The sequence below is a fragment of the Fusarium odoratissimum genome, assembly GCF_000260195.1.
Source record: "Fusarium odoratissimum NRRL 54006 unplaced genomic scaffold supercont1.16, whole genome shotgun sequence".
In the NCBI taxonomy this organism is placed as follows: Eukaryota; Fungi; Ascomycota; class Sordariomycetes; order Hypocreales; family Nectriaceae; genus Fusarium; species Fusarium odoratissimum.
Window position 1 is genome coordinate 734107 of NW_022158702.1, and position 23004 is coordinate 757110.

The 23004-nt window shown below is 48.2% G+C and overlaps 11 protein-coding genes across 11 annotated transcripts; 7 read left to right on the top strand and 4 right to left on the bottom strand.

Moving 5' to 3' along the window:
* Positions 1–638: 638 nt before the first annotated feature.
* On the top strand, positions 639–2466 carry FOIG_09870 (uncharacterized protein; the record flags this gene model as incomplete). The annotated part of the gene is made up of 4 exons (XM_031210159.1): positions 639–1081; positions 1187–1394; positions 1449–1574; positions 1624–2466. 4 exons carry the CDS (start codon positions 639–641, stop codon positions 2464–2466), a joined length of 1620 nt encoding a protein of 539 aa, XP_031060410.1.
* FOIG_09871 (uncharacterized protein) lies at positions 2449–4291 on the bottom strand. The gene is made up of 10 exons (XM_031210160.1): positions 4077–4291; positions 3973–4014; positions 3797–3887; positions 3726–3748; positions 3636–3654; positions 3468–3590; positions 3394–3416; positions 3313–3350; positions 2704–3261; positions 2449–2652 (listed from the first exon to the last, which is right to left on the bottom strand). The coding sequence occupies exons 1-10, from the start codon at positions 4149–4151 to the stop codon at positions 2613–2615; spliced, it is 1032 nt and encodes a 343-aa protein (XP_031060411.1). The 5' UTR covers positions 4152–4291; the 3' UTR covers positions 2449–2612.
* Positions 4292–4613: 322 nt separating this feature from the next.
* FOIG_09872 (uncharacterized protein) lies at positions 4614–6715 on the top strand. The gene is made up of 7 exons (XM_031210161.1): positions 4614–4934; positions 4985–5083; positions 5146–5243; positions 5298–5656; positions 5703–6321; positions 6373–6435; positions 6486–6715. The coding sequence occupies exons 1-7, from the start codon at positions 4679–4681 to the stop codon at positions 6537–6539; spliced, it is 1548 nt and encodes a 515-aa protein (XP_031060412.1). The 5' UTR covers positions 4614–4678; the 3' UTR covers positions 6540–6715.
* Positions 6716–7009: 294 nt separating this feature from the next.
* On the top strand, positions 7010–7992 carry FOIG_09873 (uncharacterized protein; the record flags this gene model as incomplete). Its single annotated transcript, XM_031210162.1, has 2 exons — positions 7010–7019; positions 7148–7992. The coding sequence occupies 2 exons, from the start codon at positions 7010–7012 to the stop codon at positions 7990–7992; spliced, it is 855 nt and encodes a 284-aa protein (XP_031060413.1).
* Positions 7993–8479: 487 nt separating this feature from the next.
* Positions 8480–8875, top strand: FOIG_09874 (uncharacterized protein; the record flags this gene model as incomplete). Its single annotated transcript, XM_031210163.1, has 2 exons — positions 8480–8564; positions 8613–8875. The coding sequence occupies 2 exons, from the start codon at positions 8480–8482 to the stop codon at positions 8873–8875; spliced, it is 348 nt and encodes a 115-aa protein (XP_031060414.1).
* Positions 8876–9297: 422 nt separating this feature from the next.
* FOIG_09875 (uncharacterized protein) lies at positions 9298–10611 on the bottom strand. Its single transcript, XM_031210164.1, has 3 exons — positions 10409–10611; positions 9884–10362; positions 9298–9833 (listed from the first exon to the last, which is right to left on the bottom strand). The coding sequence occupies exons 1-3, from the start codon at positions 10583–10585 to the stop codon at positions 9386–9388; spliced, it is 1104 nt and encodes a 367-aa protein (XP_031060415.1). The 5' UTR covers positions 10586–10611; the 3' UTR covers positions 9298–9385.
* A 788-nt stretch (positions 10612–11399) lies between these two features.
* Positions 11400–13023, top strand: FOIG_09876 (uncharacterized protein; the record flags this gene model as incomplete). The annotated part of the gene is made up of 2 exons (XM_031210165.1): positions 11400–11859; positions 11912–13023. The coding sequence occupies 2 exons, from the start codon at positions 11400–11402 to the stop codon at positions 13021–13023; spliced, it is 1572 nt and encodes a 523-aa protein (XP_031060416.1).
* Positions 13024–13457: 434 nt separating this feature from the next.
* Positions 13458–15506, bottom strand: FOIG_09877 (uncharacterized protein). Its single transcript, XM_031210166.1, has one exon. It carries the CDS (start codon positions 15439–15441, stop codon positions 13465–13467), a length of 1977 nt encoding a protein of 658 aa, XP_031060417.1. The 5' UTR covers positions 15442–15506; the 3' UTR covers positions 13458–13464.
* A 1435-nt stretch (positions 15507–16941) lies between these two features.
* FOIG_09878 (Ham1 family protein) lies at positions 16942–17836 on the top strand. The gene is made up of 2 exons (XM_031210167.1): positions 16942–17156; positions 17209–17836. Exons 1-2 carry the CDS (start codon positions 16989–16991, stop codon positions 17626–17628), a joined length of 588 nt encoding a protein of 195 aa, XP_031060418.1. The 5' UTR covers positions 16942–16988; the 3' UTR covers positions 17629–17836.
* Positions 17837–19218: 1382 nt separating this feature from the next.
* On the top strand, positions 19219–20300 carry FOIG_09879 (uncharacterized protein). The gene is made up of 2 exons (XM_031210168.1): positions 19219–19669; positions 19720–20300. Exons 1-2 carry the CDS (start codon positions 19311–19313, stop codon positions 20165–20167), a joined length of 807 nt encoding a protein of 268 aa, XP_031060419.1. The 5' UTR covers positions 19219–19310; the 3' UTR covers positions 20168–20300.
* Positions 20301–20641: 341 nt separating this feature from the next.
* Positions 20642–22746, bottom strand: FOIG_09880 (uncharacterized protein; the record flags this gene model as incomplete). Its single annotated transcript, XM_031210169.1, has 4 exons — positions 22543–22746; positions 22371–22497; positions 22217–22322; positions 20642–21060 (listed from the first exon to the last, which is right to left on the bottom strand). The coding sequence occupies exons 1-4, from the start codon at positions 22578–22580 to the stop codon at positions 20642–20644; spliced, it is 690 nt and encodes a 229-aa protein (XP_031060420.1). The 5' UTR covers positions 22581–22746.
* Positions 22747–23004: the final 258 nt, after the last annotated feature.

The following is a 23004-nucleotide window of genomic DNA, read 5'->3' on the forward strand; positions in this document are numbered from 1 at the left end:
CTTCGTTTGATCACGCCACAATCTGTTCTAGATGTCGGAAATCTCATCAGGGGTCTCGGATAAGAAAGGTTCATAACTCTTGGGAATCTGTTGTGCCACTGTGATCGCTCCAGTTGGCTAACTTTGTATGGCGAGCCTGCTCTCACTCCGCTTAACGGTAGATTGTCTCGCCCCCCTTGCTCGTGGCTGCCTGATATGTTTCACTTCCATTTCCTGCTTGCAAGAATCTACTTATGGAAGCTAGCTTCTGGGCATGGGTCAAGCTGCGCGGCCCGGCCCGACCTAGCTCTTGCTTAGTAAACGGCTTCGTAATGATGCTGGGTTTAATATGAAGCTTCTTCTCGAATTTTAGCCCATTACTCAACTAATTTCTTGTGATGAAAGCCAAGTCAAAGATGAAAGAAGGGCCTGATTCCGGTGCAATGCCCCTATGAAAGGTGAAATAGAAACTGGTCTAGACCTGGTATCACATTCCGCTAGCGACGCCACGCCCAGTGATGGCTGACAGGAAGCCAGCTGAAGATGATACCGACTCGGCTCTTCGGAGCTAGCTAAGTATGAGCTAAAATGTTTAAAGCCCTGGGTTTTCTCCTTTGATGTCTAATTGTTTAATTCTCACTCTTTACTCATTAGCCATCATGCCTCCTGTCGAGAAAGATCCTAACGCTAATGGTAAACCGTCAGACGACGAGGCAGTCATTGACAAAGCCAAGAAAGAATACAACAAGCTCAGAAGCAGATTCAACTTGGGCAGAATCATTCCCAACGTTATCCTCCCTGCCCTTGTTGGCGCAGCTGTTTGGGCACGCCAACCTTCAGACAATCAGTTCACAGCACCGCCCGCCGCTCTGCGAAAGTGCCTGGACAGCGTCTGTGCCGGAGCTGATAACTGTGTCAGGTACCCAGCCAGTGGAGAAAACCGCGAGTACTTCCAGTGGGCGTCGCCCTTTAATTTGGGACGCATTGTTCTACCTGCTGCTGTGGTGAGACCCAGTACTGATGAGCAGGTTTCGGGCTTCGTTCGGTGCGCTGCTGATAGCAACGTCAAGGTTCAGGCCAGATCTGGCGGTCACTCATATGCGTAAGTTCGACTTCCATCCTACTTGCTCTATACTAACACTTGTCTAGGAACTATGGTATATCACTCAGCACAATTCCTTGCTTCGGAAGAACATAACTGACTTAGCTTAGGTGCTGGAGGGTATAATGGCTCTCTCTCTGTTGATCTGATCAACTATCGCTATGTTACACTCAACAAGACGACTTGGCTCACCACTATTGGTGGTGGCAGTCTACTTGGTGATATTGATGATCTACTCGACAATCAGAAGGGCAACCGCGCGTTTCCTCACGGTATTTGCCCTGGAGTCGGCATCGGCGGACACGCGACCATTGTGAGTCACAGCTGAAGTTCTGACAAGCCCCGGGCCGTACTTATAAGCTTGCAGGGTGGCCTTGGTCCTTCGTCGCGCATGTGGGGAGCCACTCTTGACCATGTCGTTGAGGCAAAAGTTGTTACTGCCAACGGAACTATCGTAACCGCAAGCGAGGCCAAGTATCCCGATCTGTTCTTTGTGGGTATCAGATTCCACTTACAAAGTGTCTTCTAACCGCCATCAACAGGCCATTCGCGGAGCAGCGGCCGGTTTTGGAATCGTCACCCAATTCGTCATCAAGACTGTTGAGAAGCCGAAAAAGACGTTACACTTCACGCATCGCACCCCGTACACCAACTCAGAAGGCATTGTGGAGCAGTTCAAGAGATGGAGAGAAATGGTAGCCGATAAAAAGCTTGACCACCGCATTGGAACAGAATTTACCCTTGACCCCGAGGGCTCAAAGATCACAGCGACTTGGTTCGGAACCAGGCAAGCCTTTGACCAGTCCGGCATCGCAGAAAGGCTTGGTCTTAAACTCACCCCGGTCGAATCCAGTTGGGTCAATACGAAGCGCTGGCAATACGAGAATGCAGTGTTGACACTTTCCGACATCCCAACTGAGTTCTTTTCTCGAAGTCTCGGCTTCACCGCAGACGATGCGACGTCGTTTAATGCCACGGAAAGGCTTGTGCAGCTCATCGCTGCGAATAAGAGTCAATCCAAACTCAAGTGGTTCTGCATCTTCGACGCTACAGGTGGCAAGGTCGCTGAGCCAGCCATGGATTCAACAGCATATGCCCACCGAGACAAGGTCATGTTCTACCAGTCTTACCTGTACAACATATGGGCACCATTGACCGCTGAGGAGAAAGGGCTCCTCAATGGTATTCACGAGACCATCGTAGGCGGTATTCCAACTAGGTCACCCAGCACATATCCCGGTTACATTGACCCGCTTCTCGAGAATCCGCAGGAGGCTTACTGGGGTCCAAACCTTGATCGGCTTGAAACGATCAAAAGAGAGTGGGATCCCGAGGATGTCTTTCACAATCCGCAGAGTGTTCGACCTGCAAAGCTTAAACTGTAGGTGGAAGCACGTTTAGAGGTAGACGTGGTGGGGAGAAATGGTATCTATCCCGAATGTACACCAGGGTGACTTATCGTAGCATGCATAAGTAGTCTTCCTTTGTCATTATCTCATCAGTAGTAGCCTGTTCTCCGTCTAGACATGAACTAAGACGATTCCAGAGGTTTTCTCCCATAGACAAAATAGCTGGCGGCAATGTTAGCATATTATGACGAGACTCGCTTCATCAGCACTTACATCGGCCAATACGCATGAATTTTGGGATTCTGCAAATCCTTTCTCACATGCGCACAAAACACCCTCGTCTCCTCAGTCGACCACCCAAGCCCCCTCGTAAAATATGCCAACGACAGCCCATCCAACCCACCAGCGATATTCGCACAAGCCCAAGCCCCCAGCTCCTTGAACTTCCTATCCCTCGGCCACGGATTCGTCGGCCACTTCTGCTGCACCTCGACAATATCGACAAACCCAGCAGCAGCGAGATAATTCTTATACTCTGTTGTGGGGAATACAGGACGACCGAGGTTCTGACCGGCTTCGAAGCAGGATCTGCACCATTTGGAGAGGTAGCTTTCTGGGTGGAGGGTTCCGTCGTCGGAGCGCGCTGGAAGGGACATGTCTTGGAGTTCGAGGTAGCCGCCGGGTTCGAGGTTGTCGAAGGCGACTTTTATGATTTGGGGGAGGTCGGTGAAGCAGCCGAGCACCATGCGGGCAAAGATGAAGTCGAATTTCTGGGTCCAGGTCCATTCTTTTTCGAGGTCATCTATTTCGAAGCTCACATTTGGTGGGACGCTGCGACGCGATGTTAGTAAAAAAAACTGTAAGAGGAGAAAGTTCGCGTACAGAGCTGGCTGAATTGGGCTTAGATCAACACCAATCACCTGTAAAGTTAGCGACTGTATGCTCTGTGAGCGACTTATCTACCTGGGCTTGAGGGTTTGCATCAGCTAGACATATGTTGGCGAGAGATGGTCAAATATCGCAGATGAATAACGAACCGTAGTCAATGGCCCATGAGCCAGTGCCGGTTCCCATATCAAGAACACGTTTCGCGCCTTTCGCTTTGGGACATACAGCGAGGTCTCCGTCGAGCGTTCGAACATAGAGCTCGTGTTGTAAGTCTAGTCATGTCAGCATTGCTCTCAAAATTACAAGTCACGACATACCCAGTCTTTCATTCTCTTCCTTTCATTCAGTCAGTAACATTCAATATGCAAAATACCCGATCCGGTATTGGGTCTGTTGATCAAACCTACTTCGTCATTCGGCAGGACATATTCTATGACTTGTCAGTTTTTTGCTACGGATCGGCACGAGATTATTTTACTCCCGCTACTCAAGGCATGATAGCTGCGACCATTCTCCTGTCGATACGCTAAAATACTCGACGAAATTGAAACAACCGATGGCTCTATTTCCTATACATCATCACAATACGTCATTTTGAGGCTCCGTCAAAGCGTAACGGTGACCCATAACAAAAAGCGAGTCATTGAAACATACCTCGCCAATCGAAGAATCGGCATCGTCGTCGTCACCTGCAGCCTATGCATGTCAAATCAGACCCCGCTCATGCACGAAAATAGAGGGGTAAATAGTTATCTCACGATAGCATCTTGGATTTGGATAACAGGCTCTGGGGGCGGAGTGTTACCCTCCTGCTGGGAATCTTGAAGTGCCATCGTCGATGGGGCCAGAGTGATTGAGCTGTGGATCACGAAGGATTGATTGAAAGTAACGCCCCCCTCTTTCTTTATTTTTTTTTGTGCCGGGCCGTTCCTTGTGTAGCGTGATGGGTTCTTCTGGATCGGAACGTGGCTTTACTGATGTTTCGCCAATTGATTTGGGCGCGGATGGGTTCCGAAATGCGCCATCAACGCGCGGGATCATATCATTTAGGGGTCTTGGTCCGCTGTTTGCGGTACAACTCCACTATCTGACTGCTGTACTGAAAAAGCAGGGACGTGTTAGAGGGGCTGTAGTGCATGATATGAGTGGTTTTTATCAACGTCAGGTTCGGTAGCGTTCATGCGCCCTCAAATACACATGATCTGACTGGACAAAGTCCTGTGAGGAGCTGCGCCGTTACAGGGTTATCTTAATCTTCAACGGCTTCGTCGGCTGATTAGTCAATTGCTCCTGAATGAAATGGTTTCTCTTCCTTCGCCTGTTCACTGTGGCTTGATACACTGCTCAAAGACTGTTCAAGATGACTCTTGAAGGCGATCCCTCTGCAGGCTTTTTGCGCGATGTTTTGCAGAGCGTTACCGACCATCCTCGAGCCGTTATCGCTACCGCGGTTCTTGGGCTAGTGGTTCTCTTCGTAGCTGACACGTTGCGCACATGGTACCGGCTATCACATGTTCCCGGTCCATTCTGGGCGGGGTTCTCCAAAGCTTGGATGGTGAGACAATCCTTCAAAGGGATTCAACCTTATGCGATTCAACAAGCCAATGAGAAATACGGTACAAGACTAAATGTCGCTTTTAAAAAGACTAGCTAACACTATTTTCAGGATCTCTCGTGCGCATTGGGCCCAATGAGCTAGCAACTGATGATCCCAAGCTGCTCAAGCGGATGATGTCAAGTCGCTCTGCTTATACAAGAGGACCTTGTAAGCTCTTGTTATCCTCAGTTGATGGGTAGATGTAATGATGAGCTGACTGCTGAGAATAGGGTACAATGCTCTTCGTTTCGAGCCTGGAAAAGATAACCTTTTCTCCATGAGAGATGATGACGCCCATGCAAAGCTGCGCAACAAGATGGCCGCTGGCGTAAGCCCTCCAAGATGATAAGCACCGTGATACAAAGCTTAACTGTTGATATAGTACTCCGGCAAAGAAAACGAGTCCCTCGAGCGCACCATTGACGAACACATTGCCAAACTCATCAACCTCCTGGAAACAAAGTATCTCTCAACAGACAAAGACTACCGCCCAGTGGACTTTGCTCAAAAGATCCAGTTCTTCACTCTAGATGTCATCAGCGATCTTGCATTTGGTCAAGCATTTGGGTACATGGAGCAAGATGATGATGTCTTTGACTTTATCAAGATCACAAAGTCTTACTTCCCTGTCACGTTGATCATGGCAAATATCCCATCGCTCGTGTCTCTGCTGCACTCAAAGCTATTTAGTGGCGCGTTGCCGAAGGAGAGTGATAAGCTTGGCTTTGGGGCTTTCATCGGGTAAGTTCCCTTGGATGAATAAATTATAGAAGGCTGACGTTTGTAGCGTTGCCAACAAGAAGGTCGCAGAACGATTTGCGCCAGGTGCTCAATCTCATCCAGACATGCTGGGATCTTTCATCCGTCACGGTCTAACCCAGGAACAAGCTTCGCGAGAGTCCCTTCTCAACGTTGTCGCTGGAAGTGATACCTCAGCAACTACAATCCGCCTCATCATGCTCAGTCTCCTAAGCAATCCCATCATGTACCTCAAACTTCGAAACGAAATCGACGACGCAATCAAGGCCGGAAGTATCTCATCACCCATCACCGACGCCGAAGCGAGAAAGCTTCCTTATCTTCAAGCTGTTATCCAAGAAGGTCTTCGCATTAAAGCCCCTGCAGCTGGCCCACTGTTCAAGCAAGTTCCACCTCAGGGCGATGAGATCGATGGCAAGTTCATACCAGGTGGAACACAGATCGGACAATCGCCATTTGCTGTTTATCACTCCAAAGAGATCTTCGGTCAAGACGCGAGTCTCTTTTCGCCTGAGCGATGGATTAATGCGGACCCAGCGAAGTATGAGGCCATGGCTGAGGTTGTGAGTCTGGTTTTCTCCACTGGAAAGTATCAGTGCCTGGGTAAACCTGTTGCGTTTATTGAGTTGAACAAGATCTTTGTCGAGGCAAGTTCCATCGCTGTTATCGATACAATAGAGACTAACCAGGCCGAACAGCTGTTGCGACGCTTTGACTTTTGTATGGCTCGCCCTGAGAGACCACTTCATATAATGAATGCTGTGAGTTACCTGTCCATGATCGACGTTGCAGCGGCTAACTGGTGAACTAGGGAATTTGGCTAATTGAAGATTTCCCCGTCCGCGTTACACGACGCGAGATCTAAGGACAGGAATCCACGTATCAGTAATTAATATGGACCTACTCATTTTTCGGAAACCAAAAGATCCAACGAAAAATACCAGGAGAGCAAAGTTAAAGTAGTTTGCGGGTTTCTGGTGAATAATGCCGATATGATAATCAAGTTATTTACCCTGAAGACCAAGTCTATTTTCAGCGTCATTCTTTTTCGCTTAAATCGCTTCATCGGAACCATGATTGGCTCGAGGTTCGTAGCGTTCTAGACCGTTGTGAAGGATTCATCGATAAGATTTAACTTGGGGGCTAGTACCTGGGCTATTGATCCAGCTGAGGCTGATCGTCGATAGCGTCAAGCCTCACCCAGCCAGCCGACACTTAGAGACCCTAACGAAACGTAAATAAAAACGTGAAATCTCCCCTACGCATTTGCAAGATTCCCTTTGATCTCTAGTCTCTCTTTCAATCCAACTCTTGTCACTCTTTATCGTTATGAAAATGCGTTTTAGTGATTTATTCGCGTTTGGTCTTGTGACTAATGTTGCTATTGCCAGCGTATGCAAGCCTCGAGCTTCCGACAGCTCCAATGAGTCCCTTATATACATGTACTTGTGGACCACGTCTGACTGACAACAGGTGCTTCTTCTGTCGAGAGTGTGACATTGAGCCTTTCTGCCACCGCTTCAACGACGACTGTCGCCGCTGAAACAACAACCGCTACTTCTGCCGATCTGTCGACTCCCTTCGCCTCTACTGTTGGCGATGAGACTACCACAGAGGCTATAGGGGCGGCTACCACCACTGAAACATCAGTGACTGTCAATTTCTCAACTACCATTGAGACAACTGGCACTGCAGAGACCGCCACCACTGACGCTATAACCACCGACGCTATAACTACTGCCGCGACTACGACTGCAGAGACAACGACAGCCGATGCCACCACCACAACCGCAGATACCTTCGTCCCAATCCCAACATTCGACGTCCTCGCTATCGGCGCTCAAGTCGACGGCCAAAAGCTCCGCGGTCACGTAACAACAGACTACGAAATGGGATGGAATCTCGACCGTACACCCCCAATCCTCGCCTTCTCCATTGACCCCGACACAAACCAAGTCAAGGAAGTCAATGGAAACCACCTCTGTCTTCAATACGGCGATCCTAACGAAGACTATCCCAACTTTCTTAAATTTTGCGACCCCGGCAGTGTCACCAACATCGATATTGGACTTGGTATGGTCACTTGTGAGCAGACTCATGATCGCAGGCTTGAGTGCTCGGCCCCAGCTGCGCAGTGTGTGGAGGATGATATGACCAGGATGGTGACTTGTTCGGCGCTCCCCGGGACATTTACGGGCTTTTATACAAATTCCGGTATGTCGCAGGGTATCACTCTTGTGATGGGGCCGGAGAGTAATGGCCCTACTGGCACTGCGTACCAGTCTGTTGACTTGGGAATTGAACCTGCTTCTCAGTAATGATAGCAACTGGGATTGGAATAATTAGTCTTTTCCTGATTATCTAATTTGAGTTGATATTATGTTTATTTTTACTTTAAAACCCTAACTTTTAAAGAATCCTTTGACTGCCCTTTTAGTATAGTCTAGCGCTTTTGACTTGTAAACCTCGTTACGGCGTGCTGTTAGCCTCTGATCTATTGCAATAGCCGTGCCTCGAAGAGTCGATAGTGCCAAGCCCTCAGCTACCAGTTCCATAAAGTATTCAAAAACTGTTTTTTTTTTCTTCTCTAAAACTATTATTTTTTTCCAACTTTCACCACTCATTCATCATTGCGACATGCGTTTCAGCCATGTTTGTTCTATCGCCCTTGTGGCAAATGCTGCCATGGCGAGTGTTTGCAAGCCTCGGTCGAGGGCCACGAGTAAGTTATCGCCAACAAAAGATCGCAGTGTCAGAAATCCTATTTAATTCTTAGGCATCGCATTGGCGGAATCTCGCGCGACAATGATCTTTACTGAGACTCACACCGTCGATACTACCAATACTGCGACTGTCGATGTCTCTGCCAACACAGCCACGTCTACTGTTGGTGACAGCGCGACAGCGGATACGACAAAAATCGATTGATACACGTCAGACATGCTGTCTGCTGCAACTACATCAACGATCGATGCAACCGATATTACCACCAAAGCTGATGCCACGACAGCTGAGTCAACTATAACATCAGACCTTACTGCAAGCGTATCAGCACCCGAGCCCTTCGAGACATTCGACGTCCTTGCTATCGGCGGCTCCATCAATGGACAATACATGAAGGGCGTAGCAAATGAGGGCTCAATGATGGGATGGGATCTCATAGGTACCGGGACAGGCCACATGCCTCCGTTCACCATTTGAGCCCGGCACAAACTATGCCAAAGTGCTGCGCAACGATCTTTACCTATGCTTGGATACGGAGACGGTAGCGAGCCCAACTTCGTCGCGTCATGCGAGCTTTTTACCAGCGCCGACACTTCCACCGGGTTCCTTACATGCGAGCAGACCACCGATCGAAAGCTCAAGTGTTTTGTGCCAGGCATTCAATGTGTCTTCGAGCCGGATACGGTGTGCACGCTGACTGGTGGAGACTTTGATCACTTTTACTCTTATTCTGGCAGAACGGATGGGCTATGGCTTGCTATTGATTCGGGTAGTAAATCCGACTTCTGGTAGCCCTTTTCAGCCCATCGAGCTTGGAATTACGCCAGATGAGTCCAAGTAGAGGCTTTGGTGTAAAGTATTGGAGAAATTAATGTAGCATAGATGGGAGATTTCGCTAACGCATCTTGGGCTAGGGTAAGGTTGTTAATGATTGTGTGTTAATAATTAATATGAACTTAGAAACACTATTAATAACCTTTTTGGCTTCTATCTACTTAGATCAGGTTTATGAGAAACCAGCTCACTCCCAAAATCACTCCCTTTGACTGAATCGGCAATAATACAGCGCTCGTCACTGTCCCGACTTGCTTCTGTTTGTGGTCCACCGATAGAAACAATTTGTTCAGATCTAGATGCGTCGCTCTTCCAAAGACCTGGACGAGGGCTTCGAGCAGCTATATCTGACAAGTTGTAGCCCTTTGCGGGTCCACCTGGCCCTGTGTAGTATAAGGAACTCTTCTTGGTCGATCCGAAGATGCGAGGGAAGAGTTTACCCATGGGCTGTCGTAGTACCGGCAGACATGCAGCGATGATGCCGAGGTTAGCTTCGATAAGGGTCCATACTCCGCGATCGATGAAGTTCCACGTCATGTCTTTCTTGTTCTTGAGGGAATTTGACACAGAAGTCACTCGGAGGATCGATGTAATAGTGACACTGTGACGCTGGTAAGTTCTTGTTTGAGGACATTGGAAATTGGTACTTACAATCCACCTAGGAGAAAGATGCAGCAGAGCAGTAGTTTCTCCCGTCTACTCATCTGAAGCCGCATGATCGGCATAATAGGAAGAGCCAAGACCATAACGTCGGTCAAGATGTTGAGAACTGCATAGGCAACCCAGAACTTGTTTGAGTCGATACACTTGGCATCGACAGACTTGTCCCATGCGCCTTTGATAGGGACGCATTGCCAGATCGTCGCTGCGATACCACCAATACTGTATCCCACCACGACGCCTAACACCACAAAAGACCAAACACGAAATGATTTCGTGACAAATAGTCGGAGATACAGCAAAATCGCGGCGACTTTGTTGAGGCAGACGGTTGCTTTGTATGGTGTCTGGGCGATGAAGAACATTTTCAACGCCACTCGAAGATCGGGCTTTTCGAGGTCGTCTTTGTGCATTCCGTAGCCATGGTGAATCGCAAGCTGTATGTACGTCGACAGAAGAACAGACGATATCTTGGATATTAAGTTATGGTACTCTTTGGGGTAGTAAATAACTTACCAGCGAAACAATAATGGCAACGTCGTCAGATCCTAGTTTGTGTATTGAGTACCGCGCAATACATCTCGCAACAACAAACAGACCTGATGAAATGATCATTACCAAGGATGTGATGTATAATTTCCAGCCATGATTGTCGATGCCATCGGCGGGAAATCCCATGCCTCTGTCAATCATCTTTGCGGCTGCATCCTAGACGGGCGGGCTAGAGTGGCACTTCGAGAGGGGCCAAGGAGGACCCCCAGTATATAAAGTTGCGCAGACATCGGTTCCAACTGCGCGGCACAGCCAATGGTGCAATAGACCTATGTCACTCGGCACATAATGATATGATGCGAACCGGTACTGCTACATGCAGTGCCGGGCCATCGTAAGCTGCTTCCAAAGTCTCGAAGACTTGCTTCCGGAGATAACGGAAGTGTACCGCATTGTCGGCTCAATACAGTAGGTACAGAGTCACGACAGGGCCAACGAAGAATTCGTAGCGACCATCCTGTCTTGGTAGTGAGGGAATAGAATCAATCTCCGAAGAAGAAAGGATGAACGGTCCTTTTGCCTGCGATCCGGGGTGAACCAACAGTTGGTGGTGTCATTTCATGCAGGGGTGAGGCACGGCCTACTGTTTCCCGGAGGCTGGATAATAAAGACTGGTAATGAACCATTGAGGTATGGAAAACACAGAAATAACAGTGACAACTACATCTGCGATTAAAATGCTCCCACGGTCGAATGGCAAGAAACACGATTCTAGGAGTTGACTTGTAGCTTCATTCTTCATCCCATCGTTTGCGGGGCGTGCCCCTGTCAAACCGTTGATCCGGAGAGGTCGGCCGCTAAGTTCATCCTGACCTGGTCACATCCTTTGTGGATTCCTATTCAGGGCACTGCTCCGATGCGCGTCCCAATGGTTAAATAAAGTTCCCAAATCTCCCCAGCCCAACTTGAGACAGTGACTTTGCTTTCTGTCACCCCTGCGCTACTGCACCTCAACATGTACGCGGTCAATTGGGCTTTTGCATTCGCCTTTTGGGCAGGCCTGGCTGCTGCAACACCGAAATGCAACCCATCCAAGTACATCACCGTCGAGACAGCGAATGGACCGATTACTGGCCATGTCGCGGATAATTCGCCGTGTGTCGTGGAGTATCTGGGTATCCCCTATGCGAAACCGCCGGTGGACAAGTTGAGGTTTGCGGCTCCTCAACGAATCACGTCTTACTCAAAGAAGCCATTCAAGGCGGAGAGTTTTGGATACGATTGTCCATTGACGGCGAGTAAGAAGGTCGATTATCCTGATATGACGCCTCAGGCTCAGCAGATCATTTCATACTTTGCAAGCGCAGCGGGAACTCCTCAGAGTGAGGATTGTTTGACACTTAATATTTGGTCAAAGGCGACGCCTAACTCAGCAAGGGCAAACAAGCCCGTATTGGTCTTTTTCTATGGTGGTCGTAAGTTATCAGGAGATCCTCTTTGTGCTTTGAAGCTAACCTAATGGTACAGGATTCGCTATTGGAAACACCGACAGTCCTTTCTACAATGGCAAATACTTCGCTGACGCAGAGGATATCGTCGTCATCACCGTCAACTACCGCATCAACATCTTTGGCTTCCCCGGTGCACCCGGAGAGACTCAAAATCTAGGTCTGCGCGATCAACGAGCTGCTGTTGAGTGGGTTCGCGACAACATCTGGAGGTTCGGCGGCAACCCTTCAAAGATCACAATCGCTGGCCAATCTTCTGGTGGCGTAGCTGTTGACTACTGGACATATGCCTACAAGAAGGATCCGATTGTCAATGGAATCATCGCTCCATCGGGCAACGCTTTTAGTTTCCCTGTCAACTCCGCTGCCGTCCAGGAGAAGAATTGGGATTCAGTTGTGTCAACTGTCGGATGTAACACTACCAGTGATGTAATGACTTGCATGCGCAAGGTTGACTGGGAGGATATAAAGAAGGCAGCTGCTAGTATCAAGCCTGCTGCTAGCTCCAGCGTCCTCCGATCCATCCCTCCATTCTACCCCAAGCCAGATGACGAGATTGTCTTCTCAGACTACGTTAGTCGAACCAAGAGTGGAAACTTTGTTAAAGTTCCCATCCTGTTTGGCAATAACAATAACGAAGACGGATACTACCGTATTCCCGCCTACGGAAATGGAGTTGTTCCTACCGACGCCCAAGTCAAATCATTCCTTCTCGAATCCTTTACCTGTCCCGTATCCTACCAGGCCGAGGCGCGACGAGATCACAATGTGCCATCATGGGCGTACCGATATCTGGCAGACTGGGATAATACGAGATTGTTCCCTACGAGTGGCGCGTACCATGGTGTTGACCTGCACATGATCTTCGGCGCATCTGGCGATGTCAGTGGTATTGAGCCATCGGCAGACCAGAAGAGACTCACCAAGATCATGCAGCATGCTTGGTTCTCTTTTAGCGACGATCCTTCATCTGGTCTGAGTAAGCTTGGTTGGCCCAAGTTTGACCCGAACCGTAATACATTAATTGAGCTGGGTAAGGGTACGAAGCCCCGTGTCGACTTTGTGAAGCCTTCTGTTTACGACGCTGCTTGCTCAACAGTCACGATGGGGGCGCTTTCGACTTCTTCATAGGATAGAATACTTTTGTCATACTTTGATGTTCAGTTTGGAAATTTGAAAGCAGTACATAGTCCAAGCAGCCCTCGAGCTGCTCCTCCATAATGGTATTAAGCGATGAATTCCAAGTCCAAAGTAGGCTCCTCTACCGACAAGAATTTTTTGCGGCTTGTCGCTAGGCTCATACCATATCATAAGACAACACATGGCGGACAATCTTATGTCCCCCCAGGGAGCAAAAAAACCTCTGACATGAAATTAAGGTATCGACAATATCTAATCTAAGCTCCACTAAATCCACAATAAATTTACCTTAGTCTTTTTGTCATTTAGGATATGCCCGAGGCAAGAAAACTTAAACTCTCCATCCTAAAAGAATAAAAGACTTAGGCAAGTTTAGTATAGATTTAGTAGAGCTTAGATTATTAAGCTTAGTTACATAAGATTGAGCTCCCATCAGTTCACACTCCAAACCAGAGCAAAGGCTTGCTTATCCCCACACATAGTCCTTGGCGCAGACACATTAAGCGTGATCTTGGTCTCTCTGTCGTCAGCAGGAATACCGCTCCAAACAACCTGCTCGACATTATTAACATCATCAGGTCTATCACCCAAGTTTCCGAATCTGCTCGGCGCGTCGCCAACAGCAACCTGAAGATTGATGTTGTTCTGCAGAGCAGCGCCAGGAAGATCGGAGTACACCATTGTGACCTTCAACGTAACAGCCTCCGAGTCTGGTCCATCAGGCATAAGAAGATCTCCAAGGGTTAGTGTCTTGACGAATTCATCTTGGTCATCCTCGTCGAGAAGTTCCCCCTCCAGGTAGCCCTTGTTAGTAGTGATGCCCTTCAGGATGACAGAGTTTGCGAGATCGACACGGCCGAAACCCTGGGCTTCAACCTTTTTGCCCGTACTCACAGCGCCGTTGACAAGCAACGCTTTGAGCAACGCGGCACTTGGGGAGGCGACTCCATCCTTCTGCAGTGTCTCTCGAAGAACGGCAACACAACCTGCGACAAGCGGAGTAGCCATGCTGGTGCCGGAACTAAATGCCCACGCTGGGTCAGTCGAGCGACCGAACTGGTCACTTGGCTTCGCGTCTCTTGACTTTGCCGAAAGAATCATGGTACCTGGCGCAACAACATCAGGCTTGATGCGACGCTCAAGCGTAGGCCCACGGCTACTAAACCAAGATATGTTATTGGGGTCACCTTCAACAACTCCATCGGCCTTGAAGGCGTCGAATCGGTTGTTCTTAGCTTTGCGACGGTTATCGCTTGATCCAACCGCGATGCAGTTCTTGGCCGCTGCTTGTGCACCAATGTGGCCAAGGTCAGTCTCCTCACCACCGTCGTTACCAGCAGCGAAGCAAACTGTCATCTCTTGATGAGTGGAAACGAAGTTGTCAAGATCTGTACTCGCGTTGTTGTAGGTAAGCTGTTCTGTCCACACAGGACCCCACGAGTTGGTATGAATGAAAGACTGGTGATCCAGGGCCTCTCTGAGTAGATCGCCAAGGGTCTTCTCAGATCGACCGAACAAGCCACCGCGACTATCCAGCAGAGATTGGACAATGAGAGTCGCTTCTGGTGCAGTGCCCTGGATTGGACCTCCCATCTTTTCAGAGTGCCCATCGCCGAGAACAGAACCGCAGACATGTGTACCGTGTCCATCGGGGTCGTTGGTCTTGGAGGATCTGCCGATGGGGATGAGCTTTTGAACACGACCAGTGAAAGCTTCGTGGGTCTTGTTCTTATCACCAGTGTCAAACCCAGTGTCAGCAACGGTGACTATCTGATTTGCACCTTTGAAGATGGTGGTGTTGGGGGAGGATCCAGTGACATCAGCATGGAGGATCTCACGAGCCACGTTGTTGAAGAACGTGAGCTTGTGAACCTGCTGGATAGAGCCAACGCTGTCGATCTTGGCGATCTCTTGCAACTTATCATTATTGCCTGTCAGACGAATGATAGAGTTACCATCTCTGATGGTGATATCCTCAGGCGAGATGCCAAGAGAATCTTGGATACGCTGGGAGATATCCTCAGCAGAGTCGTCTGCACGACTCTGGAGGACAATGTCAACGGTGCGAGCTGCACCATCAGAAGACTTGAGGGCAGGTTCAAGTTTGAGCTCTGGATGCAAGGGCTTTGCATCTTTGACAAAAGCAAGGTCACGAAGGGACTTGATGTCCGTGGGTTCATAGCGACAGAGCCACGTGTTGCCACCGAGGTACTCCTGCAGATCGACATGTAGATCTTTGAGGGTATGTTTCTCAGGCCTCTTGAGAGGGTCTTGGGTTTCGAGGACAATGTAGTTGGTGTTCTCTGGCAGATGATTGAGTCTGTTCTCGCCAGACCTCTGCTGACTCTGAGGGTCATCTGGGAGGGACGAGACGGAGAACGGGTTGCCGTTGATAGTTGGGGCAGACATGATGGAGGATTGGGGGAAGAAGACTTTTGGGTGATAAAAGTTGTTGTCAGATCAAGGTGTCACAATGAAGAGCGATATGATTGAGCATAGGGTGAGAGGGGGTCTTATAGCGATATTAACAGGCAGCGGCAACAGTTCTGACGCCCCTCCTTCAGAAAACGGACGAACCACTCTCAAGTGAGACAGATCCTATATGCCAGCGAGGGAAGTAAGAAAACCTAGGACCTTTATCCTAAGTTACGAAAAGACTTAGGTGAGCTTAGTGTATTTTAGTAGATCTTTAGACCACTTTATTCTGGCACCCTGCTTCAACGTCAGCAATTTTATTACCCTCCGAGGACCAGGTCTTAAGGTGCGGCTGAAAGCAAGAATCGGTCAGCTGGCAACCCTCTCAGCCCTACTAGCATCGGGTAATTGATACATTGCTATGTTTACTGCCCGTGATCGCAGCACTACTCAAAGTCCTGTTGGCAATGAAGGTGGCAAAGGGGGGCAAAATGAGTTGAGACCTCCATTCCAAGTGATAAAAATACTTTGGCCAACTTAGTATAATTTAGTATAAATTTAGTAGATCTTAGATCAGATATTTTTGGCACCCTGATTTTATGTAGGGAGTTTTCTTGCTCCTAAGGGGGTGGTCAACTGAGCCATTCATATGTGACAGTTTTATACACTCTTGCATGAAGAGGCTTGCGGCTGAAGTGAATGGGGCATGATTCCCGGATCGGGGTAGACGCACTTCATATCCCGCCCGTGGCTGGCTGAAGTCTAAAAGATGGTGGCGAGGGGACCGAATCACAGTGAGATACGCCAACGGAGCACCAGGCCCCGGCACCCCTCACGTCAAGTCCTAGACTTGTCTAGATCGATATGGCTTATGCAGGTTGTACCAAAACAAGCGTAAATTAAGCTTAAATGGTGAAACTAACCATGTCGGTAGGTAAGGAATGTGATAGACGTAGCCGGTAGTCCTGTACTCCCGTTTTTCAACGGACATCAACTTGAGACATGTTGATGACTAGATCCGATCTCTCGCTTCAAATCGGCGATCGACTACTTGCTGTATTATTTGCTCTTTCATTATTTCTGTTTGGTGAAACCTGACCATGCCAATTAGGTATTATGCAATGCGATATGTCTTTACGCTGTTATCCGAGGCCGTGGGCAAGGGACCAAGGGGAGGCAAGAAAAACTTAGGACCTCTATAGCTTGCTTTGTTTCTATTGGGGCTTATGTCGGTTTATAGAGACTGGAATATTGTTACTTGTTGGACTAATGCAACCTCTCCAGCCGAAATATGAAGAGGGTGGCATTGCTTTTGATGTTGACTCAAAAAAGGTAATCTCATGTCTATCCGTAGCGAAGACTATTATGACCAAAATGTCCTTTAATCATTGCTTGTGGAGTGCACAGAGTGCTTGGTGGGTCTGAGCCCGGTACCGGAGTCAGATAAGGCCGATTGGCTTGATGAATCATGCCCATCAAGCTAGTAAAGGCACTTGAGGAGATTAGTTTGGCAGCAAAAAGTCACGGTGAACAACGCCGCAATGAACGATATCAACCTCATTACTGGCAACGCCAATAAGATAGCCGACATCAAGGCTACTCTCGCTCCAGCTGGAATTACCGTTCACAGTCAATCTCTCGACCTACCTGAGATACAAGGATCGATCGAAGAAATCACAATCGCCAAATGTCGCAGAGCGGCAGAAATGGTACGACTTTTGTCAAATTCCATCATCTGGATCTGGGCTAACGAGTTGACAGGTTGGCGGTCCGGTTGTCGTAGATGATACAGCGCTCTGCTTCAATGCGATGGATGGCATGCCAGGACCCTACATAAAATCCTTCCTCGAAGCTATGGGTCCTGAAAAGCTACATCTCCTGCTAGCTGGCTTCTCAGACAAGACCGCCCAAGCTGTTGCGACTATCGGGTATTGCCAGGGTCCTGGTCACGAACCCATCCTTTTCCAAGGACGGATTGACGGGACGATTGTGCCTGCAAGAGGTGTGATGCGATATGGATGGCAGACATGCTTTCAACCTGATGGGATGGTTTTGACATTGGCGGAGATGCCAGATGAAGAGAAACATAAAATGTCGCATCTTGGGATAGCTTTGCAAAAGTTTACTGCGTGGCTGAAGGGGGATCAGCATCCTGCTGATGCCGTGGGCTCCGCTCCATGACGAGAACAGAGACGTAGAACACCTGCTGAAGTTGGGCGAGGGGAACTATCCCTAGAATGACGATCACGCATACGAACTCTCGGTCTCCTATTAATTATTTCGATACTCACAAGGCTTGGGCAATGATACCTGTTCCTACTTAGCATGGTCCCACTGGGTTGTGATAAGACTTTACTAGCCTGTCCAAAACGGACTTCTTAAGATCCTTAGTGATAAGCTGATGTTTGCACTAGCATGTATACTGTGCACGTTTTTACGCTTGCATAAATCTTTTTCTATCACGATTCTTGAATATATGGAAAATTCCATTTTGATAAATCTCACCGTTGACGTTGTCGCTGTATCGAAACCCGAGTTATTTTTCATTTATCGAATGACGGGCTTTTCTGTACAACATGACGGCTCTTTGAGATGTATCCTTATTTTCATCATGACTTTACTTCAAATTGCCTTATCGATCTAAGAAAAGCTCAGATCTACCCTGAAGCAAGCATCTTAATGGGTTCGGACCCCACGTCAGCCCCGGTTTAATCACAGCCCAGTGGGTATTTCTCCATCGGCGCTTACTATGAATCTCATGCCCGCTTGCTCCCATTTCATCAACGCTTATATTCATCACGATGGATTTACAGCCTAATTTCATGAAGGTTTCACTGGCTAGTAACTCAGAGACTGCTCAAGACTCTTCAAACACGACGAAAAAGAACGTACATTAAACGGGGGAACGAGCATGAGATCATGATAGAAACAATGAATCGGATAATTCAATCTCAGCTACATACAAATTGCCAGCCTCTGTCAGCCGTGGCAGAGACATTTTACCTGGATTTTGCTCCTGTCGAGCTCCTCACGAAAAGCAATTTCCATCCTTCAAAGCGACCAAGGTGTTTTCCACAGCCAGTCACGACCCGTTCTCATTTAATCCCGCTGATCAGAGTTATATCCCCCACCGCACAAACCACCACACGACCAAAGTACCTCCATACATGAAACCTAGAGCTGACATTTTTTCATCCGCCATCATAAACAAGGCTGGTTTCACCAAAAACGCCTCACAGCCCCCAAACAGCATCACGAGCATTCCTTCCAGAATAATACTAGCCAAATCCTCCATGTTTCAAGGAAAAGCTTACCCCCGAGATTAAAATAGGTCCGTCAGCCATTTAATTGGTCAGATCTGTGATCGTTGTGGCTAAGCAGATAAGATCCGCTAAGCTTAAAATTAAGGCACAGGTGCGAAATTCGTGTGATTGGTCTGAGCTGGTGCTGCGCCTTGGCGGTTTGGGCGTTTAGTTGGAACGAGCTGAACTGGTGCATGAAATTTATGTATGCAGTGAGATCATCGAAATAGATTTGGTTTCATTTATTGGCTGAGGTGGTGAATCCTACTCGTATAGTGAATCCTTCATGGTCCGTTTCATTTTTGGAAGATGAGACGAGAAATGGCTGTTCGATGTCATGACGAGCTTCAACTTGGGCGGAGACATTCTGAGCTAGGCTTATCTGTGATAAGGTTGAGAGGTTAAAAGAGGCTCTCAACTTTATCATCGATCATGTATATAAGAAGCTTCGTCTGCCTTCATAGAATCTCATCATCACTCCATCAATTCACCACTCTCCCCCCTCTTCTTCTTGACTTCAATATTCCGTTCTCTTTTCAACTTCATTTTCACTTCACCATCATGCACGCCTTCACAATCGCAACCGTCCTTGCCGGTGCTCTCAGCGTCGAAGCTGGACCCCTCAAGCACGCCAAGCGAGTTCTCATGGGCCGTCTCGACGATGGAGCTCACGAGATCGAGCACAAGTTCCAACCTGCCACCGATTTCGACAAGGATGGCTGCTACTACACTTCCGCCATCGACAAGGATGGTAACACCAACCGCGGTCTCAGCCAGAAGGACGTTTACTTCAAGGGCCCTGCTGATGATTGCCGTGAGCCAAACCGCCTGGAGAACAACAATGTTTATAGCCGAAAGCGCTGTAACAATGGTTGGTGTGCTATTATGTATGAGTACTACTTTGAGAAGGACCAGTCTTCGTAAGTTCGATCCACCATTTTTTTAACATCATTGACTCACCAAGTTTTAGTTGGGGTACTATCAACGCTGCCGGCGGCGGTAACGGTCACACTCACGACTGGGAGAACATCGTCGTGTTTGTTCAAGGCGAAGAGGTCAAGCGCGTCGCTCCCTCATGCCACGGCGGCTACGAACACGCCACCAACACTCCCCGTCTCGACGGCCAGCGCGCCAAGGTCGTCTATCACAAAGACGGTGGCTTCACTCACTGCTGGCGCATGGCCAACGAAGCCGACGACGACGTTGAGAACTACACCGGTCAGTGGTTCATCGGTAACCTTGTTGGCTGGGACAATTGGCCTGTTGTCAACGGTCGATCTCTGCGAGACTACCTCTTTGATGCTTGGAACGGTGGTGTTGGTCCTAAGTTCTGGGATAAGGATGATAGCTTTACTAAGAAGCTTGGTGAGGCTGCTGGTGATCAGTGCCCTGGTTTTGATCCCGCCAAGGACGAGTAGGGCCATATTTCCGGCGTCGACATGTAGACTTTAGGGCATATTCCTTTTCTTCAATTGTTTATAGACATTCACATTCCGGTTTTCACATAGTTCAGGTACTTTTAAATGCAAAGTTGAGGCTTCGAAATATTTGATCATTCATTGGTATTCATTCAACCTAAGCTTTTTTAACGCCGAATCCGTTTTAACATAAGCTTCCTAAAAGGAACTCATTCACCTACCAGGTGAACTGAGGTATGTAGATTTCAAGTAGTAAAAAGTGTGTCATCTTGGGGCGGAAGACTGTTTCCAGCCGGCTGACATCTTATCTCATGTGTTTTACTTGTCCACGTCGAAATCATACGAGGGCTAACGCAGGATAGTACGGAGAACTCAAGATATTACAGTTACTAGCACTCAGCAGAAACTCTCTAGTGTCACACCTATCAAGCTTCGGCCTTCTCCTATTCTAAGAGAAGGACAGCTTACTACTAATCAGAGATTACAGAAGATTATAATGAAAAGGGGTTTCGTTGACGTAGTAAGCTTGCACCCAGAGTATGCAATATCCAAGAAAATCATCGGATTGATCGAGAGCTTGCTGTGCAGCCTGTTGGTAAAGGCATTCCAGCCTTGCTCGTTGAGGAAGTCGTTGATCTGGTCAAGATATCCAGGAACATCGTTCGAACAAGCTCGAAGGCGATTATCTAGCCGCTTTTGCAGTCCTTGAGCTTGGCGGACACGATCCGCATCTGTAAGATTCATGTCAGGAATTTGAAAGGCCTCCTGCATAGTATCACCGATTGCCGAGCAGTAAGTTTCGATATCGGTGATGTAAGTTCTCAGGCCATCCTTGCGAATTTGAAGCAGACTATCAGACGTTGACTCGAGAGGTCGGTGATAGATGCCTATATCTGCTTCACTTCCGTCAGTACATTGGCAATATCCTGTCTGACCCTTTCTGTGTCGGTGCCACCAGTCACAGCTGCCAGGCCCTCTTGGAAGACCCAGCCGCCAGCCTTGCCCGCTAGGCCAGTACCAAACTTTACCAGAAGGGTAGACGCTGCAGATGCAATGAGAGATGCGATGTTGATTGAGAAACAGAATTGGAAAAGGATAAGGTCGGATGCTCTGTGCGATGCGAATGCTATCAACCGCCCCAGTAAAGAGGGGGTAGGCTTTTATATGACGAGGGTCAAGATCAGTTTTACTGGTCCTCACATTGTGGAAGACTTGCCGAGAATTATCAGACGATCTGTTCTTGAGCATTATTCATGCCAGTAACTTCACATAAAGTTTTATTTTCACCTGGGAAGCCAAAATGACACCAGCTCCATGGAATCAGGAATGTCCCTGGACGCCACTCGAAACGTTTTACTGACCCCTGAATATAGACTATTGTTAATGGTTCATGGATTTTGGAGGGGGAAATGGTGTTAGTTTTGACGCGCGCCTTGGTCCTCTCGCTCGGTTATCAATGAGGTTGACCCAAACTGATATCAGTTTTCCTTCCCTTGTCCTCAACTCACTCACCACGACAATTCGCGGGCTATTATAGCAAGTGAAATCTGTTTCCTGGTGAGTTTTATTTTAAACAATTGGCATGCTCGCTTCACTTCACGAACGGTGCTACTCCTTACGGTAACCTTCTTTGATCTGATGTTTCTAGCCTTCTATCACCAGCTATTTCCAATGCCGGAAGCACTCCATGATCTTGAATAGTCATGCGATATTATCAGCAGTAGTACAGCTGTCATTGGCTACGCCGAATTACCGAAGGTTCCAAAGAATAGTCGTCACTATCAATTGGAAGGTCAGGCATCTCTAAGTTTTAGTGTCACGAAGCGTTTCACTGATAGCTCAAACGTTGCGAATAATATCAAATCAATTGCAAGTTCCTTGTCATAAGCTCATGACAAGACTAAAAGAGTGCTACATAGTTTCTAAAGTAACAAGAAGCCATGCGGATGATTGGCAGTCTGAAAAGAACAAATCACACGAATCTCAATCCCGAACCAAAGAAGCACTGATCCCAAAATTGGCATCAGTCAACTTAGTGCCAGCACTTACCCCAAGCATCGTCCTTGTTGCCGCCAAAGTTGATGTCCCAGGCCTGCTTGCAAGTAGTCTCCCAGGGAGCACCGTCAATGCCGCGGCCGTAGCCCTTGTCGACGCACTGCATAATCAGCTTCCATGCTCTGTGGGCTTGTGTCTGAGTACTTACAGAGTAGCCGTCCCAGTGGGTGTGGGGCTGGTTGGAGCCCCAGAGGGCGCAGGCAGCCTGGGCAAGATCCTGCCTGTATGAGCCGCGGACGGTGCAGCCACAGTTGTGGTGAATACCGGCCATGGCGCTGGGAGGTCAGACTTGGTGTTGAGGTGGAGGATATTTGACTTACGCGCCGAAGAAGAGGACGATGAGGCTGAGAGAGTTCATTTTGGGTGAAGGGTTTGAGTCTTGAGGACTGGGAGTTGTAGAAGTTGTTATACTGTTGCTGATGCTGGTGAAGATGAGAGTGGTGAGTAGCAAATGGAGTTGGGAAAGCTGATCCTTTTATATTTCAGGATTCTCTTGGAGAGACCTGCTTTCACCAACAAATCTGCCTCATGATCCGGCTTGAAGAGCCGTCTGGTGAGGCAACTGGTCAACCTCGTCCGATGGATATCGATTCGGCTCATGAAAGTCAGTCATTATCCGACCTCATCATGACTGAAGCAATTGCCGAACTGAACATCTCGCATCCGGCTCATCGGCATCATAAGTTCCACCTTCCAAACATGGAAAATCGTGAAGCCTTTCCTATCTCAGCCTATGAACATGAAATAAATTCAGGGCATTGTTCTCCGAGACATACGATACT